Below are 18,823 nucleotides of genomic sequence, written 5' to 3'. Positions count from 1 at the left end.
GCTGAAGCTCAGAAAATCAGGGTGTTTGTCCAGGATCACGTGGCAGATACGCAGCTGAATGAAGCGTTTATAGGAAAACCTCTCTTGGATGTCTTGAGGGGTTGTAAACAGACAAATCTGTCATTTAGTTGGCTCATTCATCTCCCCTGACTGTGCTGACAGTTCTCTCTTCCTTAATACTGGCTTCAGCTCTTGGACAACCCCAAATTCCGGGTCATCACCAAGATCAAAACCATCGGCAGCACCTACATGGCAGCTTCAGGAGTCACCCCCGATGTCAACACCAACGGCTTCACCAGCTCCAACAAGGTAGCTAACCAGCTCAGTGGCTAGATATGGGACCTTGCCTCCCGAGGTAGGAGAAAGGCAGCCCATGCGTAGCATGGAGGATGCGGTAAGTTGAGTAGCTGCCATCAAGTGCTGCTGTGAGAGGGGTCCCAGACACACACCCACTAGCACCATGTGGTACAAATATAAAATGGAGTTCAATGAGTTGAGTGAGCAGAGAGGAACACACACAACCCCCCAGTACTGTTCCATAGCTTAGGCCAGGCATGAGATGGTTTGTGTAACTGTGGCCACATCCCATTAGCACCCTACACTTTAATCAGAACTGGGAACAGGACCCATCTACACAATTCTGTAACATGAAGATGTCCAGGTGGGGGAGTTGGATCTGTTAGAAGAGGGGAGTCCCTGGTGCCCACTGGCTGACAGCCTGTTCTTGTTAATTAGGACCTGTGGGGCCAGCCCTGTTTAGCTTCCAGAATGAGAGGAAATGAGCTGGGGGCCCTGGCCCCGAGGAATGTTCTTAAGACATTATCCTATCTTGCAACTGTGCTACACGATGTAAGTCCTATTGCTGTCTCCATTTGATGGATGAGGTTACAGAAACGTGTCAGGGGTGCGTCGTCACCCTCAAGCGCTCATCTAGTTGAGGAATCAAAATGAGGACAACTTTACAAAACTCAAAGGCCAGGCACAGACAGGGTGGTGACGAGACACGAATCCTGATCAGGTACCTGGCAGACAGGAAGCAGCTGGGCCGGCTGTCTTCCCTGCCTCCACTGCCCAGTCTTTGCCCTGGACCTTGAAGGACCCAGATGAACTCTGTCACAGTGATGAGCTGGAGCTAGAGGTCCCTGGCCCCTCTGTGGGAGGAAGGAGGGGCCCGGACTGGACCTCACCGCTGCTCTCTGGCGCAGGAGGAGAAGTCGGACAAGGAGCGCTGGCAGCACCTGGCGGATCTGGCGGACTTTGCGCTCGCCATGAAGGACACGCTCACCAACATCAACAACCAGTCCTTCAACAACTTCATGCTGCGCATCGGTAAGGCCTCTAAGCCCCCTGCTCCTGCCAGGCTCCTTCCTGAAGCGGGGGACTCGGCAGATCCAGAAGGACAGAGGCTCAGAAAGACCCGAGGCATTTCAGTTGGGGAGGGTCACACTCATCAAGCTGGAAGGGACCTTAAGGGTCTTTAGGTCCAGATCATCAAACCGAAAACATGAAATAATGATCAGCCATCCCTGTCCCATGCTGTTTATGATGGCCTTCCTTCTAAATCTGGCTGGGCCTTGAAGTCTACCCTTTCCAGGGAATCTTCTGTGCCTGAGTCCAGTCTGTTAGGGTTATTGTCACCTGCCACCAGTACTGGGAAGGGGGTCTCAATCCTGGGTGAGGTCACAGGAGACTAGAAGTACCAGGTGTTGGGAGAGACACGGGCAACTTCTGAACTAAATTAGCACATCAGGGTGGCCAAGCACGTAGCGGGGAGGATGAGTTAGGAGACATGATTTCTGTCCTCGGGTAACTTGGAGTCAGGCTTGGTGAGGAATGTCATGTAAACTAGGAGCTTTGTGGTTGGAATCAGGTGGCAAAGTCTGCGCTGACTTCTGTGCCTCTACCCCAGGCATGAATAAAGGAGGGGTGCTGGCTGGGGTCATTGGAGCCCGGAAACCACACTATGACATCTGGGGCAATACAGTCAACGTTGCCAGCAGGATGGAGTCCACAGGGGTCATGGGCAACATTCAGGTACGTCCAGTCTGTGTGCTCTGTCCAGGGAACAGAAACCAGAGCAGTGCCTGTTCTGCCGGGCACTACTGCCTCCCTTCTGTTGGGCCAGCGTATCAAGTTGGCAGTGCTGAGATGAAGGGTACGTAGGAAGAGATACCTCAGCAGAAGGGAAAAAAAATACTCCACCCCCATGTGCAAAATATAGGTTTAAACTCTGGACAAGACTATCCTGCTTCTTAGTGCGAACTTTCTGACATCATGTGCCTCCGACAGCTTCCCCCAAACCACCTAAGCTCTATTGTCTGGGTCTGGCAGGGAAGCTCCATAAAAAAGGCAAAGGGGACAGCAAAGCAGGAGTAAAAGTTCCCCAACAAGACGGCCTGTGGCTGACCTCCTAGGAGAGCGAGCACAAAGACTATCTTTGGGGAGGGGAGCCCCAGGCAGACCCCCTCCTCCCGCCCTCACAAAGACTATCTTTGGGGAGGGGAGCCCCAGGCAGACCCCCTCCTCCCGCCCTCATCTCTCCCCATCCGTGCAGGGGAGTTGTGTGGATGGGGAGTTGACTCATGTGTGGGTACCACCACCGCCCCTTGGTCCAGGCTCACTCTCACCCCAAGCTCTCGTCCTGGCTCTCCCTCTACAGGTGGTGGAAGAAACCCAAGTGATCCTCCGGGAGTACGGCTTCCGCTTTGTGAGGAGGGGGCCCATCTTTGTGAAAGGGAAGGGGGAGCTGCTAACCTTCTTCCTGAAGGGCCGCGACAAGCCAGCCGCCTTCCCGAACGGCTCTTCTATCACGCTGCCCCACCAGGTAGTGGACAACTCCTGAATGGCCTCCAGCCCCACAAGAATCCTAGTGGGAAGGGAGTTTATTTTGGGGAATCAAAGAAAGGCCTTGGGAAAGACAAATGACCAAGTCCCAGCATTCCCCAACTGTTGAAGTGCACACTCACATAGACTTTAGATTTAAAAATCTCCTGAAGCCTTCATTTGTTCGTGGATGTGTGAGCTCTGAGGGTGGCCAGGCTCTTCCTGTGTGCCTGTAGCTTCCCCAGAGAGTAGGGCTCTTAGGCATAGTCCTTGAACAATCCTTCCAGAGCCCAGGTTCCGACCAGCCCTCCTTCCCCCGAGAGGCCATGGCCACTGTGAGCAGGAACTTATGGGAGCTGGAACAAGGCTGCTGCCTTTGGGCCGGGCTGGGCGCACAGGCGGGGAAGTTCTGCTTAAGACGAGGGCAGCAGGTGCTCTGCCCCAGCTAGACCTGGGAAGCAGTGCTTTCCATCCGCTGTGGTCTCAATTAGGTGAAATGGCCCTCGTCCTGATAATCTTGAAAGGTTCTTCTGGAACCCCAGTCACCTTAGTCATGACAGCAGAAAGTGCAATATTTTCCTTTTACCTGGGGGAGGGAGGGAAAGGGACTTTATTTCTGAAAGAAAAATATATAAATAGATCTTCTACATTTATATTTTTAACTTTCTGTTAAAAAACACTCCAATATTGCCTTGCCTTCTGAGCTCTTGCTACAGTCACCTTTGCTACTGCTTTAAAAGAGAACTTACAGGTATTGATAAAAAAGAAGACTGTTTTATTAAAAGCTTTATTCAACTTGAATGTGATCGCTGTGCACATTCTGTTACTAGCCCTCATCTGAGAAGTGCTTGCCTCCACCCCCACCTCCACCCACTGGTCCTCAGCACATGCCTGGAAGGCAATAACCTGAACCAAAACCTCTCTCATTCTTAAGCTGCTTCCCTATAAATGGTGGGTCAAGCTAGCGTGACCAGTCCTCTGCACTCCTCCCAGAGTAACCTGGAGCTCCCACATGTGGAGCTTGTGTCATGGCCCTCAGGTCTAAGATGTGACCAGTTTTCAGTGACGCCAGAATGCAGCTCTGGGCCTTGGGCAGTAAGGGCAGCAGTGACTCATACTATCTGTGACTGCGCCAAGGGCGGGGGACAAGAAGTGACATGGCAGGACAACACAGGTTTTCACATCTGTGCACTGGCCCTGCACACATTCCCATAAGCCAAGGAACAAAAGCACCAGCAGAGGCCATGGTACAAGAGGTACATTAACTGAACTAGGAGGTGAGGAAGACAACTAAGCAGCCAGAGCCTACGGCTTGCAGGAGAGGAACCACTTCTGTTTGCAATGATCAAGTTATGAGTAGACCTCTGACCATGCTTTTTTATAGCTGACTTAATACACTGTCTCTACTAACATGTTTTAGGAAATGATATTAAATACATAGAACTCCAATTATTTTATCCATAGTGCTTTCTCACACATTTTTTGGAAAGCAGTGACCTAGAATATACTGCTCCAAACCAAAGGTTAAACACACTTCCCTTCTTAACTATATGATTCAGGTTCATATCATTCTACTCACCTAAAGTGTTCCAAGAACGTTCTTTTCAAAAGCTGCAGATAGAATAATGAGGCAAAATTACTTAAAAGTTTCATAAAAGCTAGAAATACTTTCAGTTGAATGGTACATACACCCTCTTCCCCTACAAACCACTGTGATTTTCAGCTAAAATGTACGATCAACTCAGTATCTCAGAAGAGGTGACACTGATTGTTATAACGTGTCACTAGGCGATCATAGAGAACTATCCAAAAATGCCAACGTCTACAGACACACACTTACCCCTCATCAGCCTGAGGCGGTGGCTGTCTGTTCTTACTGCAAGGACAGTCCCCAGGCAAGGAGTCAGAGCCTTTCAACAGGTTTCCATGCCCAGGACCTTGCCTACAACTGTGATCGCTACTAGTTTACTCACTTCTGAAGTGCTCCCAATGACACTAATATTCTAGGAGACCAGGCTCATATCCAGCTTTTCTCCTTTTCTTGCAAATGAAGTAAACACTTGATGCAGGGGCTTTGTAAAAAACATATGTTCATGGGCTGCTCGCTGTTCTTCCCACGTGGTGGCTGATGCATCCGTCCCTAAAAAAGACAGATTCTATCAATCCCATTCAGTGTGACTATACGGATGAGAATCTGGTCATTAACATTCTGGACTCATGTAACTTTTTTTTTTTTTGATCTGGAGCTGAGAGAGGCTTGCCCCGTAATGGTTCAGTGAAATTTTGAGACTAGAAACTTAAGACTCTGCCCAGAGAAATCTAAAACCTGTGATGTGAAACCTGCGGCGGCCTCAAAATTTCTGCCTCCTAAAAACGTTTTATCCTTTTTTTCATTATTGCCCATCACATTTCTACAGTACATTTAGCTGAAACAAAGTCACAACAAATGTCTCTCAGCCATCCCTGAACAATTCTCTGGGGAGCTAAGTGTACGTGGGCTTGCCACATCTACCTGGCTTCACAGTGAAGTGAGCCCTGGCTCCCTCACCAGTGACCCTGTGACCAGCCGCATGAGCTGTCCCTCTCTCAGGGGTCTCCCTCCGATGAAAACAAACCATAAGCTGAAAGAACACTGGCAGGGTTAGACAGAGCAAAGGAGGAAGGAAAAGTAGGAGAGTTATATTCACTACTTACAAGGAGGAGAGGAGAAACAAAGAAAATATTCTTGGTATTTTCCTGTCCTTGTATGTTTCCGTCTATGGTACATCAATAGAAGAAAGTTTCTCAAGAGTTTCAGCTGATGCAGTCTCACTGCTTCACCCTTTCTCCATCAGCCTGAATAACTCAGGGCCTGCTGTCATTTCCTCCTGGAAGCAGCCTTCCCCTTACCTCGATAAGTAACGGTGACATCAGTTGGAAGGGCTGTTGTGAGGTCCTTATACAGCAGCCTGGCACAAAATGGGAAGGACTGGTCCTTCGGCTCCACTTTGTAAGTAAATGACAGCAAGTTGCACAGTGAGTTTCTCTGCAAGGGCCCAGCCAGACAGGCTGCAAAGTCACTCTAACGGTGGGAATCAACAGAGACACAAAGTATACGACAATTACAGCTCCAAAGGAGTGGTGGTGACGCTTCAGACATGTCTACCAAAAATAGGGCACATTAATTAAATCTCAGAGAAATAAATGAAGGACAGGCAAAGACCTGAAAAAAGAACAAGTGATAGAGATTAGATAACTAAGAGTTGGTGGCAGCCTAGAAGGCATGCAGGAAGCACTAAGTAAATGGCCAGGGGTTGGGGCTGCAGGTGAGATACTATTTCTGCCAAGAATTTCACTGACATCATACATGTGGTTAAGATGCCTCATGCCTACATTCACATTTCAATTTAAGTTTATCAAACTGACAACCAGGAGCTTCAGAGTTATCCAAAAGCATAAAGAAGGAAATGCTAATAAGCTTTTAAGAGTCACTCATTCCCTATTTGCATTCATTTCTTGTCGGTTTTTTTTCTTTTTTTTTTTAACCCTCAACCCTAGCCCCTAGTTCAACTGCAATCCTAAGAAAGCTAGCTAGCGCTTAGGCAAAGATGGACAGTATTCCTCTATGGTATTTCAGAAACCATTATTCTGCTTTGAATCTGTACCCAAGGTTCAGCAAGACACTTGGCACACAGTGGGGACTCTATAAATCTCTCCTGAATTGAAAGTACAGCAACTGTACTCTACCACTTTGTGAGAGGAAGGAAGGGTCAAGTATAAAAACCTGAGGACCACCACTCATGAGTGATAACCCCTTAACCAGTATCCATGCTTCAACATCATCCAGAGTTTCAGCAGAAGAGAAGGTGGAAAATCATTTGTATGCAAATAAGAAACAAGCATTAGAAGGATAATGGTCAAATTTCTGGCTCAGAGTTAAACATTTTAAAGTACAAAAGAAAATTTGTCCCTTTTTTTCCTTTTAAGCCTATGTGGGCTCACAAAACGCTTTAAGATCTCAGATACCTGAAGTCGATCTGCCTGGTACTTCCTCCCAGAGTAAGCATTTAGGTATTCGCAAAGAATGAACAGGAAGTGCTGAATATTAGTCTGTAAGTATTTTGCAGCTATCTCCTCTAAAGGAATGAAGACTGGAATCGAATGGTGATGTATCCGAAGTGGTTTCTGTATGACAAGGTCCACAAAATAGGAATCCAGGAGATTCCCCTCAAAAGCAGTGCTGATACAAACACAGACTCCTCGGCTGGTCAGTTTCCCACTGATCCCTGAGAGAAACAAGAGGGTACCTCTTAAGAGATGTCAGGCAAAGGCAGTATCTTATTCATCTGTGCACCCCAGTCCCCTCAGTACTGCCCACTACATACATTATGTACTCAAATGATTGTTGAATGAATGACTCACTGGCTCACTTTGAGTTTGAGTGTTAAAACCACAGAAGAATGGTGGGAAAGAAAACACACCCTCAACATCAAATTATTGAGGAAGAGATTTTGAAATTTTCAATTTACCTATGCTTTTTTTCCCTGCGTGTCAAGTAACTTATGGTAGTCCCCAGTTGTCCCCACAATCCTCTTATGATATAGATGGTAGGGAGAATAAATCTCCATTTTAATGGTGAAACAGAGACTTGAGGGGTTCAAACTATTTGACCAGTGGCATAAAAAAAGCCAGCAGTAAGATAGGTTCTGGTACAGGGTCTAGTACATGTTGAATTGCTAAAACAAATAGTCTAAGCCAGCCAGCAACCAATCTCCTGCTGCACAGAGAGGCCAATCGTGTAGGTAAAGTTGCCCATGAATAGCATGCCAGCTTTGTGTGCGTATGTTAAGAGAAGCGAAAATTAATGTTCATGAAATAAGTCCAGGACTAATAACACATCTTGCAAACTAACTCACTAGAAACAAGAGGCCCAGACTGAAACAGATCAAAACAATTATACCTGTAAAACGATATGCCTGTAGAATGGCTTTCACATTTTCCTGTTTTCTCTCCAAAATTTCTTGCTCACTAATCTCCAATGTTTGGTCAGGCTCTACATTGGCAGCAGATACTTTAACCTGCAAGATATGTAGGTCAAACTGGGTACAAAGGGACATAAGGAAAGTCCCTGCCCTTACCTCACTGGAAAAGAGTAAATGCAGAGTATTTTTTTCATCATGTCACGAATCAAGAACTGCTACAGGGGGGAGGGCATATATAGATTAAGTGGCAGAGCGCATGCTTAACATGCATGAGGTCCTGGGTTCAATCCCCAGTACCTCCTCTAAAAATAATAAATAAATAAACCTAATTACTCCCCCCAGAAATAAACAAAAATAAATTTAAATTAAAAAAAAAAAAAGAAACGCTACAGAGGCCAGCAGCTAGTGCTATGAAGCCACAGGAGAGGAAGAATCTTGTGGGTTACGGTGCCAGGAATCAGAAGTACAAACTGTACTGGCCTGAAGAATGGATTTGGTTGGAATGGAGAGTATTGTGAGAGGAGAAAGAAAAGGAAGTGAGGAAAATCTAGGGTGAGCAAAAACAGCTGCGAAGAGGCAAGGCTGGGAAAGTTGGTGTGGGTCAGACTGTCTAGGTTTTCGAGTGCCAGGATGAGAGATACTGACTACGCTGCACACTGTGAGCTATGGCCCAGTAGATGGTATCAGACTAACTCTCCCTCTGAGACAGCTTTACAAAATTTTGGATGAAATACCAAAAGGAAGTAATCATGCAAGTAAACAAAAAGAAAATGGCCCGAAGGCATTAGAGAACCACCAAAATAACCAGATTGAAGGCTAAAGATAAATGCCCTAAAGTGAGCTGGGGTTTTCTCTGAGGCTCTGCCCCTCAGAATGTTGGCTGATTTCTAGCACAAGGCATATAGGCCAATTAGAAAGCTGCAGGCTAGACTCTGTAGCTATCTCAGGTGCCAGGGAAACAAACTGAAGGCCAGGGTTACCAAAGAGCCTTCCTATGGGCCAAAACATGGAAAAGGGAACCCAACATTCTACATGCAATTTGCCCTGCAGGCATTTGCCCAATCCTAAACTGCCTATGTGTGAAGAAGTGCTGAGAAACCAAACAGAAAGGGGCTACTGAAAGTTAAAACACTAAGCAGAGGTTTTGGCAGTCAGGGCTTGCCAAAGAAGAGGGACCTTAATGGATCTGTCTTCAACACACCCAAGCTTTCAATTGAGGCCCCTCTCAAAAGGACTACACCCTAGGAAAAAGGGCAAACCAGAAACAGGCCATCCCAATTGATTAAGGCTGTATGTCCATATGCAATCTGCCTGTCAGAAAAAAAGTGAAATTCTTTCTGGAGAAGAGAGCATAGTTCAGAATCACTATATTTTTTTCATACAATACCCATCATTGAATAAAAAAAGAATATCCAGGCTTATCAGGGAAGAGGAACATATAACTGAAAACCAAGGGGAAAAAAGACAACACACGCAGACCCAAGGGGATTCAGCTATTTGGGTTATTAAGCATAGTCATTAAAATAGATTAAAAGTCGAAGAACTCACACCAAATGGCTGGAATCCATAAAAAAGAATCAGATGAAAAAATCTAAACCCAAAAAATACAGTAAACAAAATTAGGAATTTAACAAGTCTGAAAGCTAAGTGGACACATGAGAAAAGATAAGTAGAAAACAGATACATTTTCATACCTGTATTAAAGCAGAGTAAGGATATAAGACATGAGTCACAATAAAAGAAACTCCAGAAATAAAGAATGAGGCACATGCATTATTTAAAGAGATGGCCATATTTTCTAAATAAATGAAAACCAGCAAGTAATTAATTAAAGGAGTACTACAAACACCAAGCAGGATGAAGAAAGAAAACCAATCTTAGCCACGTTATGATATAAAACTGCTAAAAACCAAAGAAAGGATCTTAAAAGCAGCCAGAAGGAAAAAGGCACATTATATTGAAACAATAAGACTAACATCTGACAGAAACTATGGAGCTAGAAGACAATGGAAAAATGTATTTAAAGTATGAAAGAAAATAACTTTCAATCTATAATTCTGTACCCAGCAAAATTATCCCTTAAATGTGAAAAATAGAGTGAGATCAGGGTGTTTTCAGGCAAACAAAAAGATAATTTATTTCCAGCACACTTATACTGAAAGTACTACTTACACTGAAGGAAAATAATCCCAGATGAAAATATGGAAAGGTAGGAAGCAGTAAAGAGCACTGAAAAGGGTAAATAAATATGTAATTCTAAAGGAATAGTGATTGTACAAACAATAAAAGTGTTTCATAGAGTTTAAGTATATGTAGAATTAAATATATGACAATAACATGAAAAGTTGGATGTGTGGGAGAGAAAAGATGTTAGAAGGTTCTATAATTACCCAGAAAGTGGTACAAGTACTAGTCTGAAGTATACTCTAGTAAGGAGGGGGAAAAAAGCATGTTTTCTTGAGGATAACCACTAAATGAATACTAAAGGATGTTTAATTAATAAGGTAATGGAAAAGTGGAATAATAAAAAATAAAAAGATCAGTCCAAAAGGTGGCAAGAAAGGAGAAAAGACAAAGAACAAATAGGATAATAAACAGTAACACAGCAGACTGAGATCCAAGTATGTCAGTAATCATAATAACAATTCATGCACTAAATACTCCAATTAAAAGACAAAGACTGTCAGGCTTGATTAAAAATGCCTAACTATATGCTACTTACAACAAGAGCTGTTGCAATTGTAATCATATTTGACAACGTTTACTTTAAGGCAAGAGGTTTAATTAAAAGGGAATGTTTCATAATAATAAAAGGTTAACTCAACCAGGAAGATAGAACAATCCTAAATTTGTTTGTAGCTACTATACAGCAAAACAGAATGAAAGGTAAAAAAATGTACAAATCCATAATTACAGTGGGAGATTTCAACACATTTATCCCAGTTAACTGATAAAACAAGTTGACAAGTAAATTAGTCATGTGAAATATTAGATATTTTATTTTGAGGATATAAAATATTTGATACTATAATATAAAGTACTTGAACACCATGATGATCACATTTGGTCTCTTTGATATACAGAGCGAATACCCAAAAATGCAAAATCCACATTTAAAGCACATGGAACATTTATCAAAACTGAACACATGCTGGGTCATGTTCTTTAATCACAATGGAATTAAGTTATAAACCAGTAACTAAAAAAATTACTAACAAATCCCCCAATTTTTAGAAATTAAGCAATGTATTTCTAAAATAAACCCATGGGACAAAGAAGATATCACAATGGAAATCAAAAATATTTTGAATTGAAATGATAGTGAAAACATGATATACCAAAACTTGTGGGATATAGCTGAAGTCATGTGCTACAAACTGAATGCCTGTGCCCCTCAAAATTCATGTTGAAACCTAATGCCCAACATGATGGTATCTGGAGGTGGGGCCTTTGGGAGGTGATCAGGTCATGATGGGGGAGCCCTAATAAATGGGATTTGTGCTATTACAAAAAAGATGCCAAAGAGCTAGCCTGCCCCTTCTGCCATGCAAGGTTACAGTGAGAACACCACCATCACTGAGTCCTCAGACACTGAATCTGCCAGTGCCACGACCTTGGACTTCACAGCATCTACAACTGTGAAAAATAAGTATTTATTTCTTGTAAGTCATCCAGTTTATGACACTTTTGTTATTGTGGCCCATATGGATTAAGGTTCTACACTTAGAAATTTATAACCTTAAACACATACAGGAGAAAAGAAAGACTTAAAAAACAAGTATTCATCCCAAGAAGCTAGAAGACATGCCACGTACATTGACTGGAAGACAAAATACTATAAAGATTTCAATTCTCTCCAAATTGATGTATAGATTCAGTGCAATTCCAATCGAAACTAGGAGGTTTCTTCTTGGAAACTGAGAGCCAATTCCCAAATTTATGTGGGATTTTAGGGGCCAAGAATAGCCAAGATAATTCTGAAGACCTATACCAAAGTTACCAAAACTTATAGTAATAAACCCCTGGTACCAGCACAAAGACAAACAGACCAATGGAACAGAACAGAATCCAGAAAACAGGTCCACAGTGGACCCCAAAATCCACTACAATACAATGGGAAAAGAGTGGTCTTCAAGAAGTGGTACTGGATAAACTGGATACCCATGTGGAAAAAAAAAAGAAATCAAGTATGGCCTCTGTTTCACACCATACACACAAACAAGTTCCAGATGGACTGAAATTCTGACCAAAGTAAAAACTAAAATAAAGCTTTTAGAAAATAATACTGAGTATCTACACGATCTTAAGTTAGGCAAAGGTTTATTAAAAGGAAATGAGGATGGTAAGCATAAAGTTAGATTCCTAAGTCAAACTTCATTAAAAGGAAGACTTTCTTTTCATCACAAGATGCCATAGAAAGTAAAAAAGGCAAATCTTTACGAGAAGATTCAGAATACAGACACACAACAAAAAACTCATATCCAAAATATGTAAAGAACTCTACAATTTAATACAAGATACAACCCAATGAAAATTTTGCAAAAGGCTTGAAAAGTTCACTTCATAACAGAAGATTTTTCAAGTGTCCAATCAGGTACTTAAAATCATTAGTTATTAGGCAAATGCAAATTCATCCACAATGATTTACTATTATACTCTCACTAGAATGACACATTTTTAAAATTCACAATATCAAGTATTGGTAAAGATGCTGGGAAACCTTACACACTATTGCTGGGAATGTAAAATTGGTACAATCACTTTCAAATACTGTTTGGCAGTATTTACTAAAGGTAATTTGCATACCCTGTGACCCAGCAATTCAATAGTAAAGCGTATTTTTTACATCAAAAGATAAAAACAAAAACGTTCACAGCAGCACTATTCTTAATAGCCTCAAAGTGAAACAAGCCAAATAACCTAAATATCACCAACAGTACAGTAAGTAAGTAAGTTGTGGGATTTTTCTAAAATGGAACCAACTATACAGCAATAAAAAGGAATGACCACAGCACGCACCAATATGGATGAATCTCACAGAGATAACATTCAGCAAAAGAAGCCAGACATAACAGAGTTTACACTTTTTAGATTTACATGAAGTTCGAAACCAAATAAAACCAATGTATGGTAACAGAAACCAGAACAGTGGCTGAGGGAACAGAAGGACACAAGAGGGAGCCTTCTGGGCACTGAAAATAATCTGTATTCTGATCTATGTTGTACTTACCAGGAGGTGTTCATTCTGTAAAAAGGGCTTCAAATTTGTGCCCTTTATACACAAACACACACACGCACACATACATATATATTTTTTACTTTAATAAAAAAAGTGAAGGAAGGCAGAGAGGGAGGAAGAGAAGAAACAGGGGAAAGGGAGAGAAAGAAGAGGAGGGAAGGCAAGAAAAAGAAGGCAGGCTGACTTTAACCCATAGGCAATGATTGGTTACTGACACTTTGAACAAGGAAATTTGTCATTTAATGAAAAAATGCAGTGTTTTATGAAGATTTTCTTGGCTATACTTATTGAAGTATTAATACTAGAAGAGAACCAACTAGCAGACTGCTGCAATAATCCTGCCACCCAAATCACCTGGTAAAGGTTTAGGATGTGTGGCTAATACAGGAGCTACGGCAAGGGAGGTAGAGGAGAGGGAAGCACATAGACAATCTAAAGAAGAATCTGACAGGTCTTGCCAACTGGACCTGGACTAGAGAGAAAACTGAAAAGAGGGAGGAGTCAAAGTTTACTGTGAGGTTTCAAGTTGGGTAATAGATAGTGCTAATGACAAAAGTACCAGTGACTCAAGTCGGGCTGAGGTTGAGGTAACAAGCTCATGTCTATGAGGGCAGGTGAAGAGACTACTATAAAGAATTCACCTGGCCCATCAGCAATGCCTGCCAACTGTTAATGGATATCGGTATTAACTGACTCTACAGCTTTGATCATTTGAGGAATCAAGAACTGAAATTGATCCAGTAAGAGCACAGGTAAAACGCATTATACAGATTTGCTAATTCCCAGATCATGTTTGTTTTTTCCCACTCTAGGAAAGCCTGCCAACATCAATCACCCTTCTACTCACTCTGGCTTGACGTTGTTTCAATTCGGCACTCAGTTTATCTCGCAGAAGTCTCAGTTTATGAATCTTGGTTCCAAGAGCACTTTCCACTGCCTGTTCTCTCTGTGGCTCTTCCAATTTTTTATGGGATTTACTTAGTTGAATCTCTAGTCTTTCCAAGTGAGCTAAAACACCTGAGGAAAGTAAACAGGGAATTTTCACAAGAAGTTAAGGATTTCTAACTCTGGCAACAGGAAGCATTTCAGGGAATAACAGAGGGTGACACTTTTCTTTAGAACTTTGTGGCCTGCCAACTTGTAGATGTTGGCAACAATTTATAAAACAAAAGGAACTGACAACAGAAGTCAATGATCAGCAACCTCTTAGGCCGAACACTGACCTACAAGCAGTTCCTGACCAAGACATTGTTCAAAGAGGGCATTACCTGAACCTAACTAATCTCAGTTATCCATAATAGTGATTTAAGGAAAACAGGGTCACCAAAATCACTGACTCTCTCAGAAACTTTTTTTAATGTAGAATTGTTTTTTAAATTGGGTTTTAAGCGTGCTTTCCCAAAATGCTAGTGCGTAACTCCGGATTTAGACATCCAAACAGACTTGAATAAATACTTTGAAGCTCTGAAAGCATCGGACTATAAAGGTATACACTAAAGAGAACTGTCCACCATTATTACTGGATACTAGAGAGGAAAACAAGCTCACTAATGGACAGAAGTTCAGGAGCAAATCTCAGTTTCCAAGAGACTGACTAAAGATCAATAGAGTAAAGGTCACAGTTTCATACTGCTAATCAATTCTAACAACAAAGTATCTGTGAACATTCCCTACATATTAAGACACTTCTGCTAGATCCTTTACTTGAAAAGCATGTAAAGAATTAAATAAAGCATTTATTGACTATTTCATATACACTATGCATATGCTAAATGCTTTACTTGAAAAGCATGAAAAGAATTACTTATTTAATTTCCACAATCATCACCACAATGCTATTATTCACCCCCATTTTCCAGATGAAGCAACTGAGGCAGAGAAAGGTAAAAGAACTTGCCCAAGGTCAAAATATTTATAACAGCAGAGCCAGGACTCAAACCTGAGTCTAACCAATACCACTCACTGCCTGTACTGCCCCTTCCACAGGAGTAATACATAAATAGCCCCCAAAAAATCCTGGGAAGAAGGTAAAGAAAGCTCACTGGCTAGAACTGTAGCTCTGGATACATTCGGCATACTATGAAGGCAACCTATGGGTCTAAAAGGGGGCAAGAGGCTAGAAATATTTAAAGTAATTTTTCCTGTCCAATGATCTTAGCTGCCTGTCCCTTAAAAGTGTTCAATGTTAGTTCCTTTCACCATTCTGCTCCCAAACAGGACAAGTCACACATCAGTAAGAGGATGAAAGGGCTTTCGACCTGGGAGTTATCTTCAGGCAGCAGTAGTAAGGGGGGAAAAGCGACCCTCTGAGTACCTCCTTTGGACTCGCCGTCCTGACTTTGAGCATTCGCCAGCTCCATATCCAGATTTCCAGGCGCCTGCCTATGAAGTTGTCCAGGCACCAGTCATAGGGTTTTCCTTGGCGGCAAAAGAAAATGACACGAATCTACCCACATTCAGATAAATCCATACGGCAGGCACACCACACAACGCAGGCACCACCCGTGCGCCCCAGACACCCCCAGTGTCGTCGCTAGGACTCCCCTTCCCTGACCCGCCCCGTCCGTTCCCGGGGTCCGAGTCGGCGGCGTCCTCGTCTGCCTCCGGGCCCCTGCGCGCTCCCGAGGACACGGGGCCTCTGGTTCAGCGGGGCTTCCTTGCACAAGGAAGGAGCTGTAAGTCTGTTCAGCCTTCCACCCTGGGTATGGCCCCGTCCCCACTGGGTCGCACTTTTCCCTTACCTCCTTTCCTCTTGCTCACTCAGGCCAGGGCCAAGACTTCCCGCCGTCTTTGCCTTCAAACCCGAGCCAGCCGGTCCCAGAGTGCTTTGCGCTCCAGCCGTACAAAGACATGGCGGCGCTCGGGGCCCCTCCCTGATCCCGGCATGCACTGGGGAGTAGGCCCGGCCTTTCTGTGGGGTAGGAAGATGGCGGCCTGTGGCGTGGAGACGCAGATCCTGGTACAATATTTGGTGTTACGAAAGGATCTCTCACAGGCTCCGTTTTCCTGGCCAGCGGGCGCATTGGTAGCACAAGCTTGTCACGCAGCCACCGCAGCCTTACACATTCACCGAGACCACCCGCACACGGCAGCTTACCTCCGGGAGCTGGGGCGCATGCGCAAAGTGGTCCTCGAGGTGAGGCACGGGGCGGAGGGGGAGGGGCGCTGAGGTAAAATAGACCGGAAGTGGGTGTGGTCTTGATTCCCGGGCCTAACTTCGTGGAGTGGGCGTGGCGTTAGTGGGGAGGGGTGTTTAACTTCTAAGTTTTGTAAAGGGTTCTGGGGCTTGAGCTATTTCCTAGGCAGCCTTACCTCGGCTGCGCGGGGCCTGACGGTGTGAAGAGTGGACGTTGGGCCCTTTATTAATGCTTTCGCCCCTCTCTGGTCTCACCTGCGTCCCTCTTAACTAGATGTCTGTGAGGCGGAGGCTGGTAGTGAGACACCTGCCTTTCTACCTGTGCCCTGGGCCCGCCTAATTTAATGGCTGCACCGATACTGTCCTTAGCCCTCTCCGTAAAACCGATCCAGAAGGGTAAGGACATGGGGTTCCTTATTGCAAGTGAACACAAACTGAAGCATTTTCCTGGGTATGACAACAAATTATTTGAAAATATATGTGAGCCCTAGTATAAATTGAACTTAGCATCAGAAATACCGAACACCAGGGGTGTAAAAGAAAGGTAAGGTTCTTTTTACAGATGGCCAGATTTTACCCTTACCTTCTGTCAGTTCTGCCTCTAGAAATGTATCCTAAGAATATAAGATGTATTCTTATACATCTTAATACCCAAAGAGTATTGTACAAGGATATTCATGGTGGCACTTTATAATAAAAAATGTGGAAATTACTAAATTACTAAATAAGTTTTGATACCATGGATTGGCTAAATGTAAGCCCTTGTAATGGATTATTATGAAACTAGCATAAATCGTGTTTTTGAAGCATATTTAGGTGGTATGGATGAGTGCTCATGATGTGATGCTAACTGAAGTATATTCTACATACAAAATGATCCTGATTTTGAAAGGAAAAACTAAGGAAGTACATCCAGGTATTAAGTTGGGGGGTGGAATTCTGGTTATTTCCTAATGCTTCTCTATTTTTTTTAGTGTTCTACATTAAGCACATATTTTATACTGAAAAAATACTGCTTTCATTTTAAAGCAATTTTATTCTAATTATAAAATTATTTATTTTAATAAATAAACAAATCAGAACACTAGAGTGGAGGGGTCAGGTAATTCCTTCATGGTTAGCTGGCAAAAACAGATTATTTTTCAAAAGAGAAAAATTGCTGTTAGGTAGTGAAACATCAAATAGTAACCTGTAGGAAAATGTCTTAAGAATCTGTAAGTAGGCAGAAAAGAAACAGCTTTTCCTTTAGATTCTTCTTCTAGAACTTTAATGGAAAGGCTTCAAGAAATCATGTGGTTTAGACATCCCTCACTGTCTTGCTTTCAGTCAGATAAAATGTTAACCCCTTTTCTCAGATGAGACACCTGAATCCCACAGAGATTAAGTGACTCCTCTGAGTTTAAAAGACATATCCCATGATTCTATTGTTAGCTATGACTCAAGAAAGGGACTTAGGAGTCAATACTGATTAAATAAAGGTGCTGCTGTAGCCATAAAGACCAATAAAATAAAAGACAATGCCAAGACTACCCACTCCCACCCCAGGCAGTTTATCTAAAGTCCTTCAGAGAGTGAATGGCAAATGGAGCGATGAAGCTGTTGCTTCTAGAAGCCTGCTCTACAGCTCCATCTTTGGTAGACTTGTTCCTCCACTTTCAATTAAGTGGAGCCCCCCACTTTTTTTCCTTTGCCTTTTGACACTTCCTAAATAGGCTACTCAGTCTGTGTTCTGCTCCTTGCAGGCCCCGGATGAGACCACCTTAAAGTTGCTGGCTGAGACACTGCAACAGAAGAACGTTGACCACACGCTGTGGCTGGAACAACCAGAGAACATCCCCACTTGCATTGCACTCCGTCCCTACCCCAAGGAAGAAGTGAACCAGTATTTGAAGAAGTTCCGATTATTCAAATGACTGATGTCTTCAATTGCTGTTATGTTTGAGTATCAGCTAGATCCAGAAACTGCATGCCATCCATCCCTAAGCATCATGTACTCCTTTCAATCGCAACTCCCTCTTCCCTTTAAATTATGGCAGTTTCCTGACACATGTTCATATTAAACACATGTTCATATTAAAGTTGTCATTAATTAGTATTTCCTCTTATTTTTACTAGTAATAAGTTCAAAGGGGGAAGGTAGGTGAGTAGCAATACCGTCTTGGGTCATTGCTCAAATAGAGGATTTGGTTAGACTCCTATGTAGGTGTCAAGGAAATGCCCTCCCTTTTTTGTTAGGAATAATAGAGTTCTTCCAATCACCCAGGTTTAAAACTTTGTCTTTGAATTCCTTATTTCTTATCCACATCCAGGTATTTTAATCATTGAATTTAGGGCACCATCAGCTTTAATATACACTGACATTTTATGTGTTGTTAAGAAAGGAAGAATGCTGCCAATTAAATTGAGACATGCAATTAACTATAAGATGTATTCCAGTGCCACCACCCTGAATTAGGCTCTCATTTTGCTCATGAGTGTCCCACTGGTCTGCTTACCTCCAGTGTATCCTGGTTACAAGGTAGCAAACGTTCTGCTACCAGGTTCATATAGGATCATTGAGCACTGTTTTAAGTATAGGCTCCAACTTGCCCATGGAATAAAATCCTTAGCTTAGCCCTCAGGACCTCCACGTTTGTATTTCAATACCTGTCTTTTTAGGTGAAT

General features: G+C 42.9%; 3 protein-coding genes across 11 annotated transcripts in view; 2 read left to right on the top strand and 1 right to left on the bottom strand.

The window, feature by feature from the left end:
- ADCY3 (adenylate cyclase 3) overlaps positions 1 to 3,624 on the top strand; it is a 75,928-nt gene extending 72,304 nt beyond the window's left edge. For 5 of the 8 annotated variants that reach the window (XM_045511860.2, XM_045511861.2, XM_045511858.2 and 2 more), the window contains 5 exons: positions 190 to 309; positions 736 to 849; positions 1,206 to 1,329; positions 1,910 to 2,034; positions 2,660 to 3,624. In XM_045511860.2, the coding sequence (XP_045367816.1) occupies positions 190 to 309; positions 736 to 849; positions 1,206 to 1,329; positions 1,910 to 2,034; positions 2,660 to 2,842 (666 nt within the window). In that variant the 3' untranslated portion in view covers positions 2,843 to 3,624. The remainder of the gene's footprint in view (positions 1 to 189; positions 310 to 735; positions 850 to 1,205; positions 1,330 to 1,909; positions 2,035 to 2,659) is intronic. The other 3 variants (XM_010948568.3, XM_045511862.2, XM_010948569.3) reach the window with 1 other exon arrangement.
- Positions 2,844 to 15,947, bottom strand: CENPO (centromere protein O). Of its 2 annotated transcripts, XR_012499266.1 has the most exons (9): positions 15,765 to 15,947; positions 15,338 to 15,441; positions 13,871 to 14,040; positions 7,763 to 7,880; positions 6,829 to 7,088; positions 5,713 to 5,884; positions 4,797 to 4,963; positions 4,403 to 4,434; positions 2,844 to 3,409 (listed from the first exon to the last, which is right to left on the bottom strand). XR_012499266.1 is itself a non-coding variant. In XM_074341754.1 (8 exons), the coding sequence occupies exons 2-7, from the start codon at positions 15,381 to 15,383 to the stop codon at positions 4,827 to 4,829; spliced, it is 903 nt and encodes a 300-aa protein (XP_074197855.1). In that variant the 5' UTR covers positions 15,384 to 15,441; positions 15,765 to 15,946; the 3' UTR covers positions 4,401 to 4,434; positions 4,797 to 4,826. The 2 variants fall into 2 exon arrangements, 1 of the variants encoding a protein (XP_074197855.1); XM_074341754.1 differs by lacking the exon at positions 2,844 to 3,409 and having other exon boundaries at positions 4,401 to 4,434; positions 15,765 to 15,946.
- On the top strand, positions 15,908 to 18,237 carry PTRHD1 (peptidyl-tRNA hydrolase domain containing 1). Its single transcript, XM_010948570.3, has 2 exons — positions 15,908 to 16,159; positions 17,902 to 18,237. The coding sequence occupies exons 1-2, from the start codon at positions 15,908 to 15,910 to the stop codon at positions 18,070 to 18,072; spliced, it is 423 nt and encodes a 140-aa protein (XP_010946872.1). The 3' UTR covers positions 18,073 to 18,237.
- The last annotated feature ends 586 nt before the right edge of the window (positions 18,238 to 18,823 follow it).

This window comes from Camelus bactrianus, chromosome 15 (assembly GCF_048773025.1).
Source record: "Camelus bactrianus isolate YW-2024 breed Bactrian camel chromosome 15, ASM4877302v1, whole genome shotgun sequence".
Taxonomy (NCBI): domain Eukaryota; kingdom Metazoa; phylum Chordata; class Mammalia; order Artiodactyla; family Camelidae; genus Camelus; species Camelus bactrianus.
Note: the sequence above shows the minus strand (reverse complement) of the source record. Positions and strands in the feature narration are given on the sequence as shown.